We start from the raw sequence: 24288 nt of genomic DNA, 5'->3' as shown, positions 1-24288 counted from the left end.
AAAGGCTTCTCTGCCCCTGGCCCATTTGCCTGGGAAACATCACCACTGTCCTCAGACATTTGAAGTGCTTTTGGGGGCAAGTTTGAGAAGCACTGCCATGGCAATGGTTCAGTATCATTTTGCTCTCTTTCCAGGATTTTGAATTCTTTTAGTATCCTTCCTCATTCCTGGTTCTATACGCCCTGCTGCAAGTTACGAAGAAATACTAATTCTCTAAAATCTTTTTCTGTATGTACATTCTATACACAGTTCTTTACCCTGTTGTTTTCACTAAATAATGTATGTGAGAGATCATTCTATTTCAGCACAAATAAAGAATTGCCTCATTCCTTTTTGAGGCAATGTAATGTCCCATTGTAAAAATATGCTCTAATTTATTTATCCCATCTTCTATTGATATATATTTGGCTTGTTTCTAATTTTTTACCCTTATCAACAATGTCTCAATGAATATCCTTGAATATCTCTTCTTTCATATGTGGGATTATACTACACATATAATTATATGTGTAGTATAATCTCTTGAGGTGCAATTGCTAGGAAAAGATTATTTGCATTTTAATTTTAGTTGACATTGCCAAATTGTCCTTCACAGAGACATAAGTTTTTAAATGCATTTTTCAGCCTGTATGAGCTTATATTTCACTGATCTTGGATACACCTACCATAAACTTAACATGGAATTAAAGTCCAGTAAAATTTCGAACCTTGATTGTGCTTCACCATAAACCTGAAACACCAATTAATCTATAATCACTAATATCATACTAAATAGTCACTTCTTCATATAAGCAGTGATTCTCAACCAAGGGCAGTTTTGCTCCCCAGGGGACATTTGGCAATGTCTGGGGACATTTTTGGTTTTCAAAACCTGGGAAGAGGGTGCTATTGGTATCTAGTAGGTAGAGGACAGGGGCAATGAAAAACATCCCACAATGCATAGGAAATCTCCAACAACAAAGAACTATCTGGCCCAAAATATCAACAGTGTCGAGGTTGAGAAACCCTGATTTAATGCAAGGTAAGCATGTAACATCTACATGATAACATGCTAAATACTGAGACCATAACACACTGACCCACACACTACTATACTATAAAGCATGGAAGAGAAAACATAACAGAAAGAAGGGAATGTAATTAACTTCTTTTTGTCTTCGCTTAAGGAATTATTTTCTCAATGTGGTGTGATGAATATTACTGACATATTGGGTAAACTGAACCAGGGATGTGTCTAACTTAAGTTAAAATTCAAAAGATGGTCAGAAATTCCAAGATAATGAGAGAAAAGGAGTGTATGAAGATCTGAGAAGAGCAGGTAGAAAATGGAGGCATGATTCATTGCAAAACACCAAGAGAATATTCTCTGAAAACACATAGAGGACTGATGGAAGCAATGTCTGTTGATCAGTGAATAGTCTAACTAGAAAAAGAAAATAGTTGGTGCCATTTTATACCAACAGGTGATTCTTGGCCCATGTGAAAAATGTTATATCTCTCTGAAATCATTTTTGCTCGATTCATGAAAAATTATAAGTTTTCTATGGCTCTGAAACAAATTTCCAAACCTTTGCAGTTTTAGCTCCAGAGCCCTTGCTGTTATCCATTATGCAACACCACACTTACTAAAACTTAGCAGTTTTAAACAACACCTATTTGTTATTTTAGTTTCCATAGGTCAGGATTCTAGGCACAGTTGAGTCTTACAAAGCTGAAATCAAGGTTTTGGTTGGGCAGCAATCTCATCTGGAGGCTCAACTAAGGAAGAATCTACTTCCTGGCTCCCTCAGTTTGTTGGTAGAATTTGTTTCGTTATGGTTGTGGAATTTGTGGCAGCTTGCTTCCTCAGAGCTAGCAAGGGAGAGAGAGAGAGTCTGCTATTTCACTTCTAAACAGGCCTTTAAAGGGCTTGATTAGGTTAGATCCCCACCCCCAAATAATCTCCCTTTTGATTAACTCCGAGTCAGCTGATTAGGGACTTTTATTACATCTGCAAACTCCCTTTGCCTTCACCTTTGCCATATAATGTAGCATAATCACAAGAGTAATAAAGGTGATAGACCTTTGTCCTTTGCCATATTCTGCTGGTTAGAAGCAGGTCCCAGGTCCTGCCTACACTAAGCAGAGAAGATCACACAAAATCATGACAACTAGGGAATAGGAATCCTGGGGGCCACCCTAGGGCATGCCCATTACAGAGGGTTATGTTTCTCCTGAAATTTCTTGAATCAAATTATCATGAGCATTTGGGGAATACGGATAGCCTTGGCCTACACTGACGAGACTGAACAGCCAACACCCACAGGACCTAAGTAGCATATAACAACAAACATTTACTGCTCAATAAATGCAAAAAACATTTATTGCTCAGTCTGGAATCAGCTGAGGGTAAGCTAGCAGGCCTTGCTGATGTTGGCCCCTGGCATGGCAGGCTGGTGGCTGGGGCGACCCGGCTGCTACACAGCTCTCTCATCCTCCCACAATCAAGCTCGAGACTGTTCTCCTGGTGATTGCAGAGGTGAAGGTGTAAGGGTAGGCCCGATTACACATGTGCTTTTCCAGCCCCCATCTGTGTCGCGTTAGCTGACATGCCATTTGCCAAAGCACATCCCATGAGTGAGCCCAGAATGAGGATGAGAAGGCCCTCAAAGTCACATGGCAAAAGAGTGTGACTACAGGGAAGAGCAAGGAATTGGGCCAGAAGGCAATCTACTTCAGAACCCTAACTTGATACTAGGGCTTCACCCCATCCCCCAAATGAAAGGAAGATATTTATTGCTTGACACTTAGGGATTCTCAGTTGGCTAAACTGCGACTGACTTGATTTCCTATTGGCGTGGAAAGTAATGCCAAAACAGGACACATAAATGGAATACGATGTAAGGAGGTCATGCCTAAAGAAATTCAACAAGAGCAAACTACTAAGTATAATGAACTCAGAACTTTGTTGGGTGATTCCAGATAAGGTGTTTTGTTCTCAGAAACCAGTTGCTACAAAAAAATGCAAATGGCTTAATGAAGATTACGAGCCTGCCTTATTTAATGCACAAATGCCAGAAAGGCTCATTCTCCCAGGATGGATGGGAAACAGTGAAACTACTGGTGCTGATCAAACTGGGATACTCTTATTGGGTTGTTTGTATCAGTATTTGTGAAGTCCTGATGCCTACAAGATTGATTTGCAACAAAAAAGAATAAATTTAGATAAAATGCTAACTGAGATGCAATCATTTTCAAATTATTTTCTTCTTAGCTATTATACATACTTGTAGTGACTGAAGGAGACCTGGATTTGAATCCCAACTTTGCACCTCACTAGCTCTATAATCTTGGGCAAATTATGTCATGTTTTATCATCTGTAAGAAAAGATGTTTTAATTATCTTGAGATAATAAAAGTAAAGGCTTTAGCCTTGTGTTTGCCACAGTGGTACACATAGGTATTCAAAGTTATTATTCCTACAAAAATATAGACTGTACTCACCTGTCATTGCATTTTAAAACAAAAGTTGATATTTTATGTCATATGAGAAAGGTCAGTTGTGCAATTTGCCAGAATTATCTACATAATAGCTGTTCACACAATCTTTACGTGAAAGGCCTTCCTTGAATGTTATTAAATAATCTGCCCTATTGGAGGAGTATCCTTTGCAGATGTTTTATTGAATGACAATATCTAACAGTAAAATCTACTGAAAATGAGAAGATGTAATGCTCAAAACCTGGCTGTAGCTCCTTATGTCACTAAGAAATCTTCTGTGTCTAGGTCACGGTCCCTTTACTTGTCATAATAAATTGTAGTTAATTGCCTTCAACTGGCTTTAGTGAAGGAGAATTAGATACTATCTATGGAACTTTTTTAATCTTACAAAAAGACTCTCACTAATGAAACACATACATTGATATGCAAAATTAATGACATTAAATTTTTATTTTTCATTTTTGTTAATAGGGTTATGACTACAGATGTTAATGAATTGCTTATTAATAACTAGATATATATTTAATTTGACAATGTTTTCCATTTTTCCAAAACTACTTTTAATGCCTCATTTAAAATCTTAAATTCGAGCCTTCTCCCAGCCTGTTTTTATTATTAGCAAAAATCAAAGGCTGCATTTTTTTCAAGCCTTAACGGCAAAGCATTAATAGTTATCTGTATTTAATTTATTTTAGTCATTTCAAAAACACTCATGAAACTTATTAAAGTTATACTAGTTTTATAGAGAAGCAAGAAAAGAATATTCACTTCTGTCCAATCTGTTGGACGAGACTAAAGATGTCAGAAGCCAGTGTGCATCTTCTCCGAAGTGTCCACGTTGTGTGATGTTTTCACACAGAATGGTTTGCGGCAAAATGACAGCTGCCATACAAGGCTCTAAAATCCCAAATGTAATTAAGATCTTATAATGAGTCACATTATGTAGGGAAATGCTTCTGACCCATTGTGAATGGGAAAAAAAATGTACAAAATCAAAAAACTCAATTAGATTTCATTCTGGACTAATTATCTTCCAAGTTCCATTGTTGTTTTAATACTTCAAGCTGAGTTGGAAGAGGTGAATGTTGGAATACCCTCAAAGATGATTGAAAATGAGTTTCGAGAAAAGTGAAGTTTTAGTCAGGATGGTTATGTGGGTGTTTCATAAAGAGATGAATAAAACCTGGTCAACAGTCCTAACACAGTGGGGTATCAAGGCCGAGAAGTCTTGCTTAAGCAAACTTGGCACTCAGCACCATATGCAAGAAGTTAGGTGCTGCTGGCCTGAGACCAACACCAGTAACACAATAATGGTGCACTCCAAGTCACCCCACTTACTCCAGTCCCCAAAAGAAAATTGTCAGTGTTGCTTTCTTGGCATTTTTAATCAACTTCTCAATTATTATCTTGGCAATAGTAATAATGTAAAGGTAAACTTAAACAGTAATAGTTGTAAGTATTCATGAAAATAGATTGTCCCAGTGTAAAGCTAACCAATAAAATTTTACTACTACATAAACATTTTGTTCTTTCAATATTCAAGGAAGAAATTAGTGACCTCTTCAAAATAATCAGGATAGGCAGAGTCCCTTTTTGTTTGGAAATGGTTTCTGAAACATTAAATCTTTGTTGGGTTAAGACTTTGGATTGTAGGCCAAGTTGCAGTTTGCAGCAATTTCAGACATCTGCTTTATGATGTTGCTGAAAGCATTCCCCCACCACATTAAACCCAGTTTGGGGTTGTATAGTGATGTAAAGTTTATTGAAACATTTTTACATTTGCTTTCTTTGACCACAATAGTCATTTTATTGTAACATATGCAATTAAACAGGAACAGTGTAGAAGCAGTAAGATTGATGGGATTCTCATTTGAATCTACTGAATGCTGTTATTGTTTTCATTTGTGCCTGACTGCTGTTGACAAAGATCTAGGAATATGAGTATATTATCCTAGGCAATATAAAAGCTATTCTTTTTTGTTTTATTGCTATTGTAATATTATTATTAAATACCTGAAGAGAGTTATTGGCCTCTTGGGGCCCAGAACTCAGAGTTCAAAATGACCCTTCTTTGATCAGATCAAAATCTAATATTTGGCTGTGGCAGTATCCAGGAGTAGAGAGTTTATTATAGCTCTGTCCAAGGACAAGGTAACGTGAGGAAGGATCAAATGGGATATATAGTAGGGAGAGACCCATGTTACTAAACTACTTGTGGATATTTTCCTGGATCTGATACAAATGAGAATTCATAGGAGAATGGAGGGCTAAGAGTTAGAGAAAATCAGGGGATGAGGAATGGCTGGTGCCTCTAGTCGCTCTACTGAATCTCAAAACATAAACACACACATGCTCAAACTTTTCTGTGAGTTTCAACTTTTTTGTTTTTTTGAGACAGAGTCTTGCTCTGCCACCCTGGCTAGAGTGCAGTGGCATCAGCCTCGCTCACAGCAACCTCAAACTCCTGGGCTCATGTGATCCTCCTGCCTCAGCCTCCTGAGTAGCTGGGACTTCAAGCATGCGCCACTGTGCCTGGCCATGAGTCTCAACTTATTTCCTTGCTTTCACCTAGCTCTTTCAAATCTGGCAGTCCTCTGGTGAAAATGTTCACAGGTGAAAATGAAAAGAGGCAACAGAAAATTCACAAGGATATATATATATATATATATATATATATATATACACGCACATTTCTTTTAAGATTCACTGAAGTGTACCTGAAAATACTATGCACCCAAGATACAAATCATTTGAGGTGAATTTTCACAGTTGACAAAATACTTTTAAGTTCTTCTCAACTATGAGAATATCATGAATAATTAACTCAAAAGTTGGAGAAAGTATTCAGTAAGAATCAAAGACTGGAGGGGGCTGTGACTATCTTAAAACGCTATGCAAATATTTGTGGTTCAGTGTGTATATGCATTTGTGAATTTCTTTCTACAGAAAAGTTTTATTAGATTCTTAAAGAGGTGAGACCAAAAAAAGGTTAAGAAAGTGTTTCTTGAGAGTCTGGGAAGGTATAAGTTGCCTCAGGATCAAAGGAAATAACCCTTTGACTTGCAAATCAACTGAGAGGGAAGAAGTGGGGAGGTGAGCCTGGTCCCTCAGGAAGTGGAGGGGCCCAGCCCTCTCTCCGAGGAACTGGTGAAGGAAATTCAAGAGTCAGGAAACTTCATGACAGCCCAGTCACCAGGGGGCTGGAAAAAGGTTCTTTTGGAGTAGAGATTGATGGGTGGAAAGAGGAGAGAGCAGAGTTGGACCTGATACCAAAAAGATGTTTTCAGAATCAGCCAGCTGCAAAACAAAATGGGCTTCCTTTTTTCCTACATGTTCTTCCAAGCATCGTAAATCCTCAGCCTGCTCCTCAACCCACATCCTGCGGAATGCAGCCAGGGCAGCAGCCCCACTCCACTCTGGAACCAGCCATCAAAGGGATGCAGCTGGTCAGAAATCCATGTGGATGCTTTCCCAAGATCCGCACTAGACCCTGAGCTGCCCAGAGATGCTGCTGCTCCAGGGTTCTCTTAGGAATATATTTTCTCTATCAGTTAGCTACAGCCATACTAATACAGGATCACAAACAAGCCTGATGATCATTTTTCTTAGCTCTCCTGCCACAGGTTGGTTGGGGTTGACTGATCTATACTTGGCTGGCTCTTGCATTGGCCCGGCATTGGCTGGGTGGTAAAGCTGTTCCCTATGTGTCAGCTGGTTGGGATGAGCAGACTATCCCAGGAATGTTTTCCCCATCGGCAATGGCAGAGACACAGCAGGTCAAGAGAAACCCTCAAGTCCTTGTAATGCCTACTCTTGCAACTGGCACATTGTCATTTTAGCCTCATCCTATTGGCCAAAGCAAGTCATGTGACCAAATTCAAAGCATGTAATAGGAAAATATACTCCACTTCTTTAGAGGAAGCACCTGCAAATTCACTTAGGCCTTGATACAGGGCAGGATGAAGAACTGGAGGCAAAAATGCAATCTGCCACACGTTAGTGAAGTCAGTTTGTCATATATGACTGCCATGACAAAGCACTCCACTTTCTCACTCTAACAGTACAAATAAACTAAAATTATGCAAACATTGCCCTGTGCTTGTGCCAAAGAACTGCACCATGTCTGGTTGGCTTTGCAGGTCTGTGTAACTCGGCCGATAGCTGGATGATTGTGCCCAACATCAAGCAGAACCACTACACGGTGCACGGTCTGCAGAGTGGCACCAAGTACATCTTCATGGTCAAGGCCATCAACCAGGCAGGCAGCCGCAGCAGCGAGCCTGGGAAGTTGAAGACAAACAGTAAGTGCTGTGAACTCAGCGGAGCTGTCATGTCTCATCTGCTCTCCTTTCAACTGACTCTGTCCCCCTTTCTTTTCCTTTTCTCTGTCTCAGGCATTACTGACAGCTTCACAAAGCAAATATAGAGCCAGTGTGGAATAGTGGAATTTGTATCAGATACCCTTGGGCTCCAAAACTGACTCTACTCCTTCACGGCCATGAGGCCATGGATCTCTGTGTACTTCTGTCTTCTCATTTTTTAAATAAATAATCCTGGAGGGGTTCTAGTGGGAAATAGAGTATGTATATATAAAACCTAACACACAGTAGAGGCTCTGTAAATGGCAGGTAGTGTTGCTTTCCATAGCAGAATAGCAAATCAATAACTATTCATTCAGACATTTCTTTTACTCCAGAGAACTGTCTGGGATGGTAGTTCTCAATCAGGGGCAGTTCTGCCCCCTAGGGGGCATTTAGCAAGGTCTGGAGAGATTTTGAGTTGTCACAGCTGAGGTGGGTGCTACTGGCATCTAGTGGGTAGAGGCCAGGGATGCTGGAAAACATCCCACAACACCCAGCACCGCCCCCCCACAGAGAACAATGTGCCTTGTGGTACCATTGTCTCCCCCTGTCTCTGCCCATATTCTTTTTGTGTTACCTCTCTTCTTTCCTTACATCTTTTTTTATCTAGAAGTATGTTATATAACACAGTGTTTCTTTGCATAAGACCTCCCAAGAGAAAGCAAATTGGAGTGTGTCAGTATGCGCCATGTTGTGGGGTTGTCAGCCAGTCAACAGAAAGAGTTAACTGCTTTTCAAGAGAAACCCTCGCTTAGCCCATTTCCCTGGTTCCCCAATTACAGAGCATGTGGGGGAACAGCAAAGTAGTGTAAAGAGAGCTCTGGGTTAAGGATGAGAAGACTGAGGCTCTGCCGCTTGATACCCATGTGGCCATGTGACTAGTTTCTTCATATTTTTTTAAATAAACTTTTTATTTTGGAGTAATTCTAGATTTACAGGAAATCTATATATAATACAGAGTTCTGTATACCTTTCTCCCAGTTTACTCTAATGTTAACGTCTTATGTAACCTTGGTACGTTTGTCACAACTAGGAAATTAACATTGGTACATTACTTTTAACTAAACTCCAGGTTTTATTCAGATTTTACCAATTTTTCACTTACGTTCTTTTCTTGTTCCAGGATCCAGTCTTGGATCCCATGCCACACTTAGTGTTTCTTTACTTTTAAAATGGGAATATTTTAGTTTCATGTATGAGTTGTCACAAAGACAAGCTCAAAACAATTCTAAGTACATAAGAAAATATAACACGATGACATGTTTCTTTATAACCATATGACAAATGGCACAATACCTATGCACACTCAGATCAGCACTTTCTGATTTACCTTTGAACATGTATTTGTTCCTTCAAAAACTGTTTGACCACTTATTATGTTTGGGGTTTGCTTCTCTCAGAATGTTCATAGACAATTGGGCAATAAAGTACATTAATCCTTAATTATCATTCAGTTGTGATGTCTACAATAGGAGTAACCATGAGAGGTGCTGGTTTGCCAGTGGGGGTGCTCAGCACAGTCTTAGGAGGCTTTCCAAGGTGGGTTAAGATCAGGGGATATGAGGAGGAGGCAGTGTTCCATGCAGAGGGAACAGCATGTGCAAAAGCCCACAGACAAGAATATGTTTGGGGAACAGAAAATGGATCAGTGTGGTTAAAGTATCTTAGGTTGGGAGGATGGGCAAGCCAAAAAGCTAAATACAAGAACCGGATTGTGAAACCCTCTTGGGCCACGCCAGAGAGTTTCTTCAGATGGCAATGATTGGTGGGGGAAAGTTCAAAGAGTTTAAATAAGCAAGGCTGGATGAGAATTTCCACTAAATAAAGCTCTCTTGTGCTATGATATAGCGAGTGGGTTACAAAGATGGGAGATTGGCAGCCGTCAAAGTGCTAAGAGATTATTGAAAGAATTGGTCATGCAGGTAAACAGTGGCCTGAATAGAGTGGTACCCTATACAAATATTATAATCAATTGAATTCCTTAGTAAGGGCCGGGTGCGGTGGGTGGCTCATGCCTGTAATCCTAGCACTCCGGGAGGCCGAGGCAGGAAGATTGCTTGAGCCCAGGAGTATGAGGTTGCTGTGGGCTAGGCTGACGCCACGGCACTCTAGCCTGGGTGACAGAGCAAGTCTCCATCTTGAAAAAAAGGAATTTCTTAGTAAAGTAAGCCATTCATTTCTTCTCTTAGCTAATTTGTCCTTATTGAAGCAAAAGTAAATTTGGGCAGAGTGGGTAGTTGTCCATTTGGGAAACACATGTGAGGCACAGGCAGAATTTGCTCACGGAGAATGCAAGATCCTGTTCTGTGAGTGCTTGGCTAAGGGTGTGAACCAAGGCAGGCAAGATGTTGGAGGCAGTATCTTGCCATCACAGGGCCAACTTTTTCCCATAGCTATAGCATTCTGACATTCCTCACTGGAAGGAGGCCGAGCAGAACTTGGCCTTCATTATAAATGATGGATGCCATTTATTTCTTCCTGCTCTGCCCATTAGTATCCAATTAGTTTTACTCACATTCTACCTTTCACCTTTAAAAATTGAAATATTTTAAACAAAGCTATCTTCATACTCTTCTTGTCTTAGTTTCTAGTTTATCCCTAATCGTTGCTGGCATGATCATTCCCAAGGACTTTTATTTTTTTTTACAAGACAAGTCAAAATTTAAATTACACAATGTAATCTGGTAAGTCTCATAGCTTCTGAGAATACCTACTCCCTGAGGGTTTTCTCAACTCCCCCTTTTAAGCTTTTCTTTCATATGGACATAAATCTAAAACAATGACCAGCAAACTGTAACTCAAGGACCAAAACTGGCTGTCTGTTTTTCTAAATAAAGTTTTATTGGCATATAGTCACACCCATTTATTTACTTATTGTCTGTGGCTGCTTCCTCTAGACAGTAGCAGAGTTGAATAGTCATGAAAAAGACCACATAGCCTGCAGAGCTAAAAATATTTACTATATTTGCCCTTTGCAAAAAAAAAGTGTGTTGTCCCTGACCTAAAAGAAAGCATTTTAGAGGTGCTAGTGTTGGTTTTGTGTCCAAAGGGCAAATGGAAATCCTTTGGCCTGCTCACATGTGACAAAATACACACAGCCCCATGCTCGCTCAGCCAGCATCATGAATGGCCACAGTCAACTCTACCAAACTTGCCCCTGTGATTGTCTCAGAGCCATATACTGGGCAGATGGGATCTGCCAACGGCAACAGTGGCCATGGAGTTTGGACACCATGGTGTTTGCATCAGGTTGTAACTCATTTCCTGCCTTTAAATGCCTTGTTCCCAAAGTGGTGTTGAATGACAGGCAGTACTCCAAACCAATATTGAATTTTCAGAGAAGTAACAGCTATGACAAAATGTCCAGGTGTGACTCTGCCAAAATTTTTTTAATAGATAATCTTTAAAATACAAACGTGTGTGATAAAATAGAGAGGGCTTATTATTTATAAATAAACTAAGGAGTAAAAAACCCAGGCATTGCTATCACATTTTTTTATCCTGATTTTGTGGGCTGAAAATTTTATAGTCATTCTAAGCTCATAAGAGTAATGCTTTAATTTTTAACACATATTCTATATGTGGAAGATCTAAAATCTTGATTTGTTTGGTTTTGGAGCTGAAATCTATTGATTATTCAAATGCATTTTAAGCTGGATTGAATATGGCAATGGGTGAAAATGAAGTCTTCATTCCTCCTTTTTGGGATACTCTCCAGCCAATATGTACCCGTGCTGCTTGTATACAACTGAAATCCACAAAGATAGCTTATACCATGTGTTCTGGTTAATCCTTGTCCATGCTGTTATTGAATAATTACCACAGCACTACTGGATTCCTATCTGGGAACTGAGAGACTAAAAGATCATGAAGGCAGGGACTTGTTCTTATTTGCTCTTAATGTGCTTACACATCACTCTTACTGCCTTACACTTTACATAGAGTTACTGCTCCCTATATTTTCAATACCATGAAAACTGTGCAAATAAATATCTTCAAAAGTTGTTTATAAAGTTTAAATTACTGTTCAAATATAAGATACCTCTTTGTGATAGGAGGGCTGGCCTGTTCCTACCTTTTAAATCTAATTATGAAAATATGCTATTGGTTATATTAAAATAAACACTCCTCTTCCTCTTCCTTTTCCTCTTTTTGTTTTGTGAACTTGTTTCCAGGTCAACCATTTAAACTGGATCCTAAATCTGCTCATCGAAAACTGAAGGTGTCCCATGATAACTTGACAGTAGAACGTGATGAGTCATCATCCAAAAAGAGTCACACGCCTGAACGCTTCACCAGCCAAGGGAGCTACGGAGTAGCTGGAAATGTGTTTATTGATAGTGGCCGGCATTATTGGGAAGTGGTCATAAGTGGAAGCACATGGTAGGCAACTTACATCTATTGTCCTCCAGTTATACAAAGGCACATCTCATTGTATACTTTGTCAGAGCATCAACCCATACCAGGATCCATCTTGAATAAAATATAGAAAAGCTGTATCAGTCAGCTATTGCTAGATAATGCTGCATAACAAACACCCCAAAACTCAGCAGCTTCAAACATAACCATTTATAATTGCTCATTAACACACTAACACCCTCATCTATAGGTTAGCTGACCAAAATTATAGAGTTCTGGTCCCTGGAAGAGCTATGCAGGGTTCCTCAAACTTTTTAAACAGTGGGCCAGTTCACTGTCCCTCAAACTGTTGGAGAGTGCGCACTGTGGGCCCAGGATGAGTAGGCTGCTAAGCAGGACAGGCAGCAGCAGGAAAAACACCTGGAGGGCCTGATAAATGTGCTAGGCGGCCCGCATGTGGCCCACAGGCCATAGTTTGAGGACGCCTGAGCTATAGTATGCCAACACTGCTGTTTCGTGCCTTAAAGCATGGGACTACAGCCCCTGAGCCAAACCTGGCCCACTACCTGATTTTGTAAATAAAGTTTTATGGGGATACAGTCAGGCCCATTCATTTACATCACATTGTCCATGGCTGCCTTTGAGCCATAACAGTAGGTTAAGTAGTTAAGACTGAATCATATGGTCCATAAAGCTGAAAATGTTTACTTTCTGGCCCTTTAGAGGAAGAGGTTGCCATTTCCTACTTTCAAATGTTACTCTTCATTATTCTGCAAAACCAATTTCTGTTGACCTGTATATCTTGTGATTCTAGACTAGGCCAATTAGTGCAAATAGCTGGGGGCTGAGGGGCTTGGGGTGAAGCAGTGATTACAGGCTGGGAATAATTTCCAAAGGTCTGTTAGATCCAGCCTAGTGACTTCAGTCCACTGAGTTTTCTAAGACTAAGGGCAAAGGTCAGGATGTAATTACATTAGAATTAGTTGACCTTGTGAAGTTAGCCTTGCCTAATCCATAGCCACAAACTGCACCCCTTCCTTTGGCCTTCTGCTTCACAAATATCTGCTTGCAATTGATCAAAACGGGAGCTATTTTATTTTTATTTAACAAGCCCTCATATAGCACAACTATGTGCCTGGGATTGGTCTAAGCATTTTATAGACATTAAGTCATTTATTCATCATAACAGCCCTACAAAAGTAGGTGTTAATATTGGCCCATTTTACAAATGAAGTGACTGAGGTACATGCCCAAGATCACAAGGTCACAAAGCTCACGGGTGGCAGACTCAGGAAGTCTGCAATCAGGGGTCAAGCTTTTAACCAAGAGTCTACAAATGTTATCTGAAAAGGGCCAGAGAGTCGATATTTATGGTTTTGCATGCCAAATGATTTTTGTCACAAATACTCAACTCTGTCGTTGTAGTCGGAAAGCAGCCACAGACAATACCTACACAAATGGGCATGGCTGTGTTCCAATAAAATTTCATTTATGAAATAGGCAGAGGGCCAGAGTTGGCCCTTGAGTGGTAGTGTGCTGATCCTTGCTCTTAACCACCATGCTATGCTGCTATTCACAAAAGGGTGATATATTTTTGAAAAGTTGTAATTACTCTTTAGAGCTTATAGTAGTGTACTTAACAAATGATAGTTTAACCCTTGCTTTAAAACTAAAACCAACATTCAAAACTGCATAATCTGAAGACGTAAGTATTGTAACAGTGTTTCTTTTGATATAAGCATGATAAAACACTTTATATTTATTTTTAAAAACCTTTCAATTCAAATCTATGCAAATAATGCTATGTGTCTAAGTCCCTTATATTGTAGCCACAAGTTAACTGCAACCTAAGAAGTGAAATTGTAAGCCTGGGTGTCCCATCTCTCCCAATAATTGTACATACTATATTGGGCGAGCGAGTAGATTTTCCACAGTCGTCATTCTCATGATTCTCCTTGCCCAGAACAATTTTCTCTTCCAACATGCTGCCAGAAGATGGGGAACAAATCCTTCACCCCACTAGTCTCTGGGCTAGATTGGCATTTGCAATTTTTAGCTGCCATGGGGCAAGATAAAAGCACAAAGGAAAACAATGAATGCAGGTGCAAAAAAGCAACTGTTTCTAGCTAATTAATGTGCTATATTAATCTGGGATAGAATCCAGGCTCTAAATGATTACTAACCTATTAATAATTAGTTATGATAAATGATACCCGATCATTATGATCTCATTGCCATTGATGAATAGTGCGGGAAATTCTACCAGACCACTTCAGTTATACAAACACAGATCAGCATTACCTTAAAAACACCCTCCAGATGTCAAAACTAACTCATGAGGGGGGAAAGAAATTCTAAAATTAATTGCCACATTTGGACCTTTACAAACTTGTTTGTGTCTATTTCAGAAAATCCTCATGTAAAAAGTCATTTCACATTTCCTGGGAGGCATTAGCAAGGAAGGGGTGTTCCCTAAGATTAAATGCCTGTGATACTTTGATTTGCAACAGCTAATGACACATATATTTTCTGGTGAAATATATTCCTGACCTTAAATTAATGTGTGCGTTATGATCTGTGCAATGGGGCATGTTAACATTGCTCAGAGAAACATAATTTTTATACTTTTTGGATTCTCCATGTCTCCCTGCGTAACTTAATGGAACATTACATTCTACCTGCACCTTTCAAGCTCTATGGAAATATGTACATAGTTTCACAGATTAATGATAATATAATGGTATTTTCCTTTGCTTAATGGACTATACACTTAGTTATTTTCTTACTTTCTAATGCTGCTAATGTGCACTTAGCGTTTTGTGAAATGGTGTTAACTAAACGAGTAATAATGGGCTCATGCAAAGATTACTAGACCAGAAGGGGAGGGTGCAGCATGAGATTCTGAATTTTGCTCCTAATTTTAACCTTCTCTGTGTTTCCATTTACTAAATGAAGTCATCCATACCTGCTGCAGCTATTTCACAGGGTTCAATTAAGGTTCAAATGGGAAATAAACATCAAAGTTTTTTAATAAAAAGTAAAAATGATATATGGCAATAAGAAGGAAACAGTACAGATGTGGTTATTTTGTGATGCAAATGCAGTTTCCAAATTATGTGAAGAATGGAAATTGTGTCTGCCAGGGCATAGAGAACATCTTTGGCAGAGATACCGAAAATTGCGAAACGAAAACTTTCCAAAGTACATCAGTTAGGGTCTGGCAGATAAATAGAAAACGCTGAGGTACTCAAGGTACTCTGTGGAGGAAGGGGACCAGAAGCTTACAGGGCCCCGGGGAAGGCTGGGGAGCACATCTCAGGGAGTATGCCACTCTAGTTCCTGGAGTAACCACGAGCTGTGCACCTGCAAAGCTGCCCACAGCACAGAGGCAAGTGTACCTAGGAGCTCGTCCGGAAGCTCCCTTCACGTCTACTGTCTGCCATCGGAAAAGAGTGTTTCCCCTCCTGTTAGAACTTCTGGATCTTATACAAAGGCATCCCCATAGCAGAACCTGACCCAGACTTCCCCAGGAAAGGGGATTCTGGGAAATGCACCCCAGGATTCTCCCCATAAGCAGGGGAGGATTGACAGGAAATGCATTGATAACAGACAGGCTGCCACACTGGGCTTAATGGAGTATCAATTCCATCCTCTTTTTGAATTTAATGATGACGTATTAATTTTCTTTCTTAGCACACCACTCTTAAAGTGATTGTATTTTAAATCCAATGTGATTTTTTTAAAGAATGTAATTTTATCAAAGACCAATGATACTTTTCTCTCTGCATTGGGTAATGTACCACATGTCAATATCCAGTTAGACTGGTTTCTGCTATAACATATTAAAATTTGAACTGAGTCATTCACTCTTTATTAAGAGTGATGGGTTTGCTTATCTGATTTCTAGTATTTATTGTTAATGTGTAATCAGGCAATAATAATAACAGTTACAGAATATTACATAGCAGGCTCTGTACCCAGGACTTAACATGTAGTGTCTCCTGTACTCCTTAAAATAACTCTAGAAGATATCATTGTCCCTGTGTCTTTACAGATGAGACAACTGAGGCTGAGTAATGACAAGGGACTTATCCCCACAAATGGAAATCATACTTATTGCTTTGGCAAAATGCATTTAGGTCATGAAAAATGACAGACATGGTGTCAAGTGAAAAATTAAGTCAAAAGGAAAAGTCTAGGGCTGTGCTGTCCAATATGGTAGCCATGAGCCCCATGTGGCTATTTAAGTAATTTAACTTAATTAAAATTAAATAAGTTTGAAGTTTAGTTCCCCAGTCTCACCAGCCACAGTAAGTGCCCAGTAGCCACATGTGCCTGTGGCCACCATATTGGCTGTCAGAACATTTCAATCACTGCAGAAACTTCTATTGGTCAGCACCGGTCTACAGACTCCATTGTGTAGATCTTTATGAAGGGGGGGGCAGCAAAACGCAAAGTTCACATTCTTCCATAGTGTTTGAGCTGAAAACAGGAATGTGGGTAAATACAATGCTTCCTTTCCACCCGAGATACTTTTGGGAGGGAAGGAGACGAGGAGCACAGGTGCTGGGGGTCTTGCCAAGCGTTCACTTAAAGAAAATGAACAGAGACAATAGGCAGTCATGTTTTCATGACCCCTGAGGACCATAGAACAGATTTCACATGCATGTGCAGTGTGGCTCATTGTTTTTGTCCTTGCTGTTTTGTTTCTGCAGGTATGCCATTGGCCTTGCTTATAAATCAGCCCCAAAGCATGAGTGGATTGGGAAGAACTCTGCCTCCTGGGCGCTCTGCCGCTGCAACAATAACTGGGTGGTGAGACACAATAGCAAGGAAATCTCCATCGAACCAGCCCCTCACCTGCGGCGCGTTGGCATCCTGTTGGACTATGACAACGGCTCTGTCGCCTTTTACGATGCTTTGAACTCCATCCACCTCTACACCTTCGAGGTCGCCTTTGCGCAGCCCGTGTGCCCCACCTTCACCGTGTGGAACAAGTGTTTGACGATTATAACTGGGCTTCCTATCCCAGACCATTTGGACTGCACAGAGCAGCTGCCATGAGCATCTGGCCACATGGAGCTGTTTTCTGGGGAATAGAAAGGTTGAGGCCACTAGTTAGGTGACTGAGAAAACACAGGCTTCAAGAGTATGGTTAAATGTCACCAAAAAAGTGTCCAGAAATCAGCTAAGATAGGGCTCAAGACAGGAGATTCCTCTCCTTTTACTGTGTTTCGTATTAAGTACAGGCTTTAATAATTTCTTTAATTTTTTGTATTTAGAGGAAAATCTATAGATTATTTATAAGAGAAACATAATCAGGACTACAACTCTTAGGAACTATTTGGTTTTGCACATGAAGAGGCCCATACGTTTGCCAGCTATTTACAACCTTTATTTCATCACAGTCTATGGGCTTGCAAAAAAAAAAATCTTTTGTAGTTTTGTATGTTTATTCACCTTCTCACATAATATCTCATACTGACCCCATGGTAGGTCCTGTCACCTCAACAGTGCATAACAGAGTATGCCTGAACCTAGTAGGAAAGTAAACAGGATTTCTTACTCTGGTTTAATTTGAAGTGTTTTAACTGTGATGTCAGAACTTGTATTGGATCAACTAGAATGGAGAGCAAGAGAGAGAACAAAAGAATTGATTTTGGACCTCAGACCTTGCCGTGGCTAAATCTTTAATTACCCTCTGACGGCTGGTGGGACGATGTTGGAAAAAAAGGTTCTGAAACCTTTGGCCAGATTTTTCCCTGCTTCTCCCAGAGTTAAGGATTCTGGGAGAACAGTAAGAATGAGATTGCAATTGAAAATAGTCATTTTGAACCCTACTGATTATTCAAAACTTAAGGCTGATTTGTGTTTTGTCAGAAGTAGGATTCTGTTTCATGGTATAAAATCTATTTTATCCTTCCTTTTAGTAGTTCCTTTAGACCTATAAAATTTCTTCACTACATTCAATAATTGTCCTATTTTCCCCTTCCCCATATCAATTTTCCTTTTGTCTCTGGGGCTGAGGAGGTAAGCATGATCTGTCACAAAATGCAGCACCATTTTGGATTGATTTTTGCTCTCTAAGACATCAGCACATAGCCCCAATCACCACTACCATATCCAAATATGTCACCGAAAAACACTTAATATTTATGAGTTGATAATGACAAGGGACATTGCATAAATTCTATTCACTAGATACATGCCTCTCAAAAGTTATTATAAACAGACCTTTATTAAATATATCTTGAAAGATGTAGATGTCCCTCTATAGTCTAGTATAGTTTACAATAGAGTTGTAAGACAAAAGAAAATTCAGACTCGTTATTTGGGAACCTGCTAATAGAACCTGCTAATAAAATGTCAGATAGGATGGATTTTTTGCATGGTGATCTGTCACGTTGGAATGGTTCAAGAATTAAGGCTTTTTTGAGTGGTCATTGGACCAGGACTCTGGCATTGGTTCTACCTTGATGAAGGGTGTGACCTTTAAAAATGGTTTCTATTGCTAAAATATTTACTTGGGATACTGGGTCAGCCATTTTGACTGAACAGACTGGATTTAGGCATTGTTTTTAGTGATTTTGTTTTTAACCAAATCAACCAATCGCTTCCCTGAAATAAGTTGATGAACCTGTCGTTTCAGCATCACATGGCCAAAGTTCATGTGATTGTGAATCTAGACTACCAGGGAGGCCAAGCCAGCTTCCCGTGTCCTTCCATCCTCTTCCCTGGCAGACACTCTCCTTTTTCTTAACAGATTCTATATATTTACTATATTATTTATACCCAGATGAATATTTTGATAGCTACTTAAAACAATTTCACATCTAAAAGATGGACACCTCAATGGAAAAAAATGTTAATCATTCTCTGGAAACTTTATGGGATTTTTTTCTTTTTTTTACAATATAAGAACAATGTGTATTTGCCTTCCCTGAATAAACTGAAAGGGTTGTCTCAGTAATTTTTACATACATTTTGGGTAACTGGATAATGGATATTTTAATGCACTTTGTACATTAACAGGTTCTAAATAAAACGGTCTAAAACTCAGCTTCTGAGTTTTTAAAATCATGGTCTCCAGGTACCAATAAATGCTACAGTTTGCCTTATGATGTTAACATAAAACATTTACTAGAAGGACAATATTTCCATGAAAATAATGTTTTCCAATATAAAGAAGTTACTACTCAAATTTTCACTACAAGCCATTTAGGGTATGTTTTTGGCTATTTTTATAAGGACACAAGAGATTCTGTTATAATTTTGTTGTGGAAGTCTCACTCTTGGCTAACTTAAAAACATGTGGATAGTAGCAGTCACTATTTACAGGAAAATATGTATATGGTGAAAGGCCACAGTGTTTACGTTAATTACTGTAATGATGTAGAAAGATTTCCATGTGGATTTTTTTTTGAAAGTCTAAAAAATATATGCTGTAAACATTTGCTGCCGTGTAACTTTGCATTATCTTTAAATGAATTGGGATCATGGTATTTTAGGTCCTCATTTCACAGGAAGCATCGCATTACAAGGGCAAAAGAGATGGCAGTGCCAATTAAGTTAATACAATAAAATTGATGCAGCGCCAACCAAGACTGCCAGGTCCGGCATCACGGGTGTGCCCAGAGCCCAGGGTTCAGAAGGGCCCTAAGCGCGGTTTAACGCTCTGCTATTGCTATCTTGAAATTCTTAATAAATTTTGAGCAAGGGGCCTGCATTTTCGCTTTGCACTGGGCCTTGCAAATTTATGTAGCCAATACTCAGAACAGAACCCAGAAACACGGTACCTGTCTTCCTGGCGGATATGTATACAGAAACCTGGATCCAAAGCTGAAAGTGGCTGGCTACATCATTGGAGTAAGAATCTAAATGGTGGATTAAGATAAGGGTGGGCCTGGGTGAAGATTTTTTTCCAGCTTTAAAAGAAAGTGACTTCAAAAACTGACTGCAAGTATTGATGATGATTTCTGCTGGAGAAAAGGAAACAGCCTGAATACAAACAGGCTTTTTATTCCGGTACTGATGTATAGACCTTAAACTTCCCGAGGAACTGAACTAGCGCCCTCCAGTGAACGTGGAATTCCATCCCAGCTCCACACACATATGCAAATAACTGCAGAGACACACGCATATATGCTCACATGCATGTGCATTTGGTGTTGGGAAGTTGACAATCTGGTCTACTTTAATAAAATGTTAAAAAGCATACCAAGACAATGGTGAGAACAGGAGGATGTTTTTGAAAACAGTGCTTCTCAACCAGGGCTCCATTTTGCCCCCCAGGAGACATTTGGCAACATCTGGAGTCAATTTTGTTCATCACAACTGGGGAAAGGAAGCTACCGGCATCTAGTGGCTAAAGGTCATGGACGCTGTTAAACATCCTACGGGGCACAGCGCAGCCCCGCCACAAAGTTATCTAGTCCCAAATATCAATAGTGCCGCAGTTTAGAAACTGTTGGTCAGGGATTTTTTTTAATGCAAAACTCTCATAAATACCTTTTATTTTTCTGTAATTGATGAAGAAGGAGGGGGCACCAATTCAAAACTCTCAATGCAGTGGCTCCTCCACCTTTCAAAATAGTTACAAAAATCTGAAATCTGAAAAGCAATCCAAACCTTTGTAAATGGGATCACTGATAAGTATCACAATCTGGATGAGCTTAGTTTAGAAATGGAAAGTTGGTTCTCTTTATGCCACTCCTTGCACCCGGACAAATTCAATCTCTGGTACTTGAGTCACACTGCCAAGCCCTTAGCCCAGACTATTGTCTTAATTGCTGTTGCTTTCTAGTTTAAAATAAAATCATTTTTGTGATACCAAGATCCTCTGTCTCTGCCTGTCTCTGTTGCTTTTTCATTTTGTGTTTTCGTAGTTATGTTGACAAATATTTTTTCAGCTTCTACTGTTTTTCCATACTACTTTGTGACACATGATCCATTTTCTTTTATACCAGAAACTGTCTCGTATCCACCATCCACCTCTCTCCACCCAAAATATATTTACTTTAGAACACTTGGAATAGTTCTCAATATTAAAAAACACAATAGAAGAAAACCTATACAGCAGTGAAGACCCAGAACAAGGATTGCTTGATTTCAAGTCTTTTAGATGAGCTGGGGGATGGTTTGAACAGAGGACTGGGCGTCTTTACGTGGTCCAAGACAATTCCAGTAGTTGGTCCATAAATATATCCCCAACCTCATCCCACGGTCCCTAGGACCTAACTTTCTCTTGTTAGAGACACCAGCCCTTTTGGTCTCAGTCGGTGCTATGCAAAGGGATTGGCAGCATCAGTACCACCTGCGAGCTGGCAGGAACTGGTCAGAATATCTGGGGTGGGACTCAGGAATCTGAGCTCTAACAAGCACTCCAGGGGTTCTGATACTCTTGGCAGTTTGTGAAGCACTGCTCTGGAAAGCTGTTTCCAGTCTCAGCCCATAGAAAAAGGCACGTTCAGCCTGAAATGTGCTTTAAAGGCACCAGGATGTAATGCAGGGATTTTTTTCACCTGACCGAGCATTTAAATTACCTTTTCTGCAAATGCTGATTCCTGGATCCCATTCTGAAAGATTGGGGATCAGAAGGTCAAGAGAGTGGCTCAGTAGCCTGTGCTTGCTTTTTCTTTTCTTTTCTTTCTTTTTATGAAGTGATTCTAAAGTGCAGTCAGGATTGGCAGCCAATGCTATAGTCACAGGACTCAGCACTTTTTCTTTAAAGGGTCAAAGAGTAAGTAAGATTTGTAGCCCATATCATCTCTGTGGCCACTATTCAACTCTATGGCTGTACAGAAAAAGCAACCATAGAGAATATGTAAACAAAGGGGTATGGTTGTGTTCCAATAAATCTTTATTTACAAAAACAGTCATTGGGCTGGATTTGGCCTATGGGCTATAGTTTGTCGACACCTACTGTAGTGGACACAGTACTGAACTGGCAGCCTGACATCCTCAGGGCATTGTCTATCCCCTCACTCACTGAGGACTCAGCCATGTCCCTTCATGTTTCTGGGCCTCAGTGAGCTCTAAAAGTCCTTTCTAACAATGAATCACATCAATTCTGTGAAATCACAGAACTTGTGGAGTATTAGTGCTTACGACAGGGCCACTCAAGGGGTATTAGATTTGTTCATTTAACAGACTAGAGTGTGGTGTGCCAGCATTCTAATGATTAGCTGTACCTCCTTCCTAATTTTGACTCAAATCAGCCCTTCCCACAAGTGACAGGTATGTAAAATATATTCCCTTTGATAAGGGTTTTGAGGTATATTTAATTTGAACTTTTGAAACTGAATAGACCCTGCTATAATTAATCACCTTTCAAAGTCACCTTGAAGGGTATGTCATACACTCCACAGGGTAGCCTACATCCCGTCTTTTTTTCCCCTAATATATACAAGTAAAATATGTTGAAGAGTAGAGTTGCTCATGATTATAATAGGAAGACAGAAATGGAAACATGGAACTTACAAAATCCTTTTCCTTGAATATCATTCTCACTATGAGGTGCACATTCACAAAGGTCAAATGAAAATGGGGTTGAGGACTTATAGAAAAACCCTTCTTGTAATTGTCCAGTCTTAGTAAGGAACAATTTATGGAAAGGAATTCAGGTCTCTCTTTGAGTCTTTTTCAGCCATGCTTTCCTAAGAGAACCATTAAAGCATGATTAAATAGGAAGCATAGCAATTAACGAACAAATATGTCATGGCCAAAAACCTATTACCAATTAAGGAGTAGCACAGAAAATGATTTAGTGAACATTGGTTCTGTTGCACAGTCTATTTATTCTCAAAGCTCAATTTTGATTATGGTCATTAAGAGCTGTTCATTTTCACTAAAGCATTTCAAATAACAATGCTTATCTTACCCCTTCACCAATCTTATTCTCTCTCCGACTACTACCCTCCCTCACCTCCTCTTCTTGGTCAAGCTTCTCGAAGGGCTATTCAGAACTGCTACTTCTGATTCTTCACCCATTGTTGTGAAGAATCAACTGCACCCCACCCCATTCCACTGAGGGTGTAGTGTGTTCACTCTACCAAAAAGTGCTCACTGACATCAAAAATAGCATCCACATCAATATTTATTCTAATAGATGTTCAGTTGGTCTCATCTTGACTTACAGAAGCTTTTGAGATGTTGACTAGTTCTTTTTTTAACCCCTCCTTAGGCGTTGCCATCCACGCCATTGCCTCAATTGCCATTTTGTACAGAAGCTTCCCAAATTCAAATCTCTAGGTCTAGGTTCTCCACTGAGCTCAGCCCTACACTTGACCTATTTTATTGGTAATCATTTTTGAATACCTAAAGGGTACCTGAAGTTCAACATGTCCAAAACTGCTTTTATGGTCTTTCCCCCAAACCCCAACCTAGTCAATCAGTTGTGTAAATTAAAAACTGAAGGTTCATGCTTGATGTCTTCCTCATTCTCCATGTCCAGTCCATCACCAAGTCCTATTGATTTTATCCCTTAAATATCTCTTTAACTGACCTACTCCTCTCCACTTTTGCACACAACCTCCAAATCTGAGCTTTCACGTGTCTCTCTTCTACAGATGACATAACCTGCTAATTGGTCTACCCATAATCCTCACTATACCTTCTCCTTTAATTCATCTCCCAAAGCAGCCAAGGTAGTCTCTAAATCAGATCATGTCATACACACCTCTGCATACTCTTTCCACCATTCTCATCCCCGCTCCCAACCTCCATACATTGACTAAAAATCCTTCAAGTCTTCCCACCTACTTTCCATGAAACTCTTCCATGGTGGTATAAGCCTTTCCGTGGTCTTATGCCTTCATAACTCCTCAGCATCATCTTGAACCATTCTGCTCCTTTTTTCCTGCACTTTGGCCACGCTAGCTGTTGAGCCATGCTCTGGTCTGCCACAGACCTCCACCTGGACCACTCTTCCCTCACTTTCTTAACTAGGGCTACTATTTCAGATTGCCTCTCAACCATCATTTCCTGATATCCCTGCTGGAGCCAAATCTCCCTAATACTGATCCATAAAGCAATCTGTGCCTTCCTTCATAATATTTGTCACAGTTGCAATTTAGCATTTGTGTGTGTA

The 24288-nt window shown here is 39.8% G+C and overlaps 1 protein-coding gene across 3 annotated transcripts in view; it reads left to right on the top strand.

Moving 5' to 3' along the window:
- The window catches only part of MID1 (midline 1), a 331494-nt gene extending 310205 nt beyond the window's left edge, over positions 1 to 21289 (top strand). For all 3 annotated transcript variants that reach the window (XM_012784842.3, XM_012784838.3, XM_012784841.3), the window contains exons 8-10: positions 7620 to 7781; positions 12017 to 12224; positions 16916 to 21289. In XM_012784842.3, the coding sequence (XP_012640296.1) occupies positions 7620 to 7781; positions 12017 to 12224; positions 16916 to 17264 (719 nt within the window). In that variant the 3' untranslated portion in view covers positions 17265 to 21289. The remainder of the gene's footprint in view (positions 1 to 7619; positions 7782 to 12016; positions 12225 to 16915) is intronic.
- The last annotated feature ends 2999 nt before the right edge of the window (positions 21290 to 24288 follow it).

The sequence above is a fragment of the Microcebus murinus genome, chromosome X (genome assembly GCF_040939455.1).
Source record: "Microcebus murinus isolate Inina chromosome X, M.murinus_Inina_mat1.0, whole genome shotgun sequence".
Taxonomy (NCBI): Eukaryota; Metazoa; Chordata; class Mammalia; order Primates; family Cheirogaleidae; genus Microcebus; species Microcebus murinus.
This window is presented reverse-complemented; position numbering and strand designations above follow the sequence as displayed.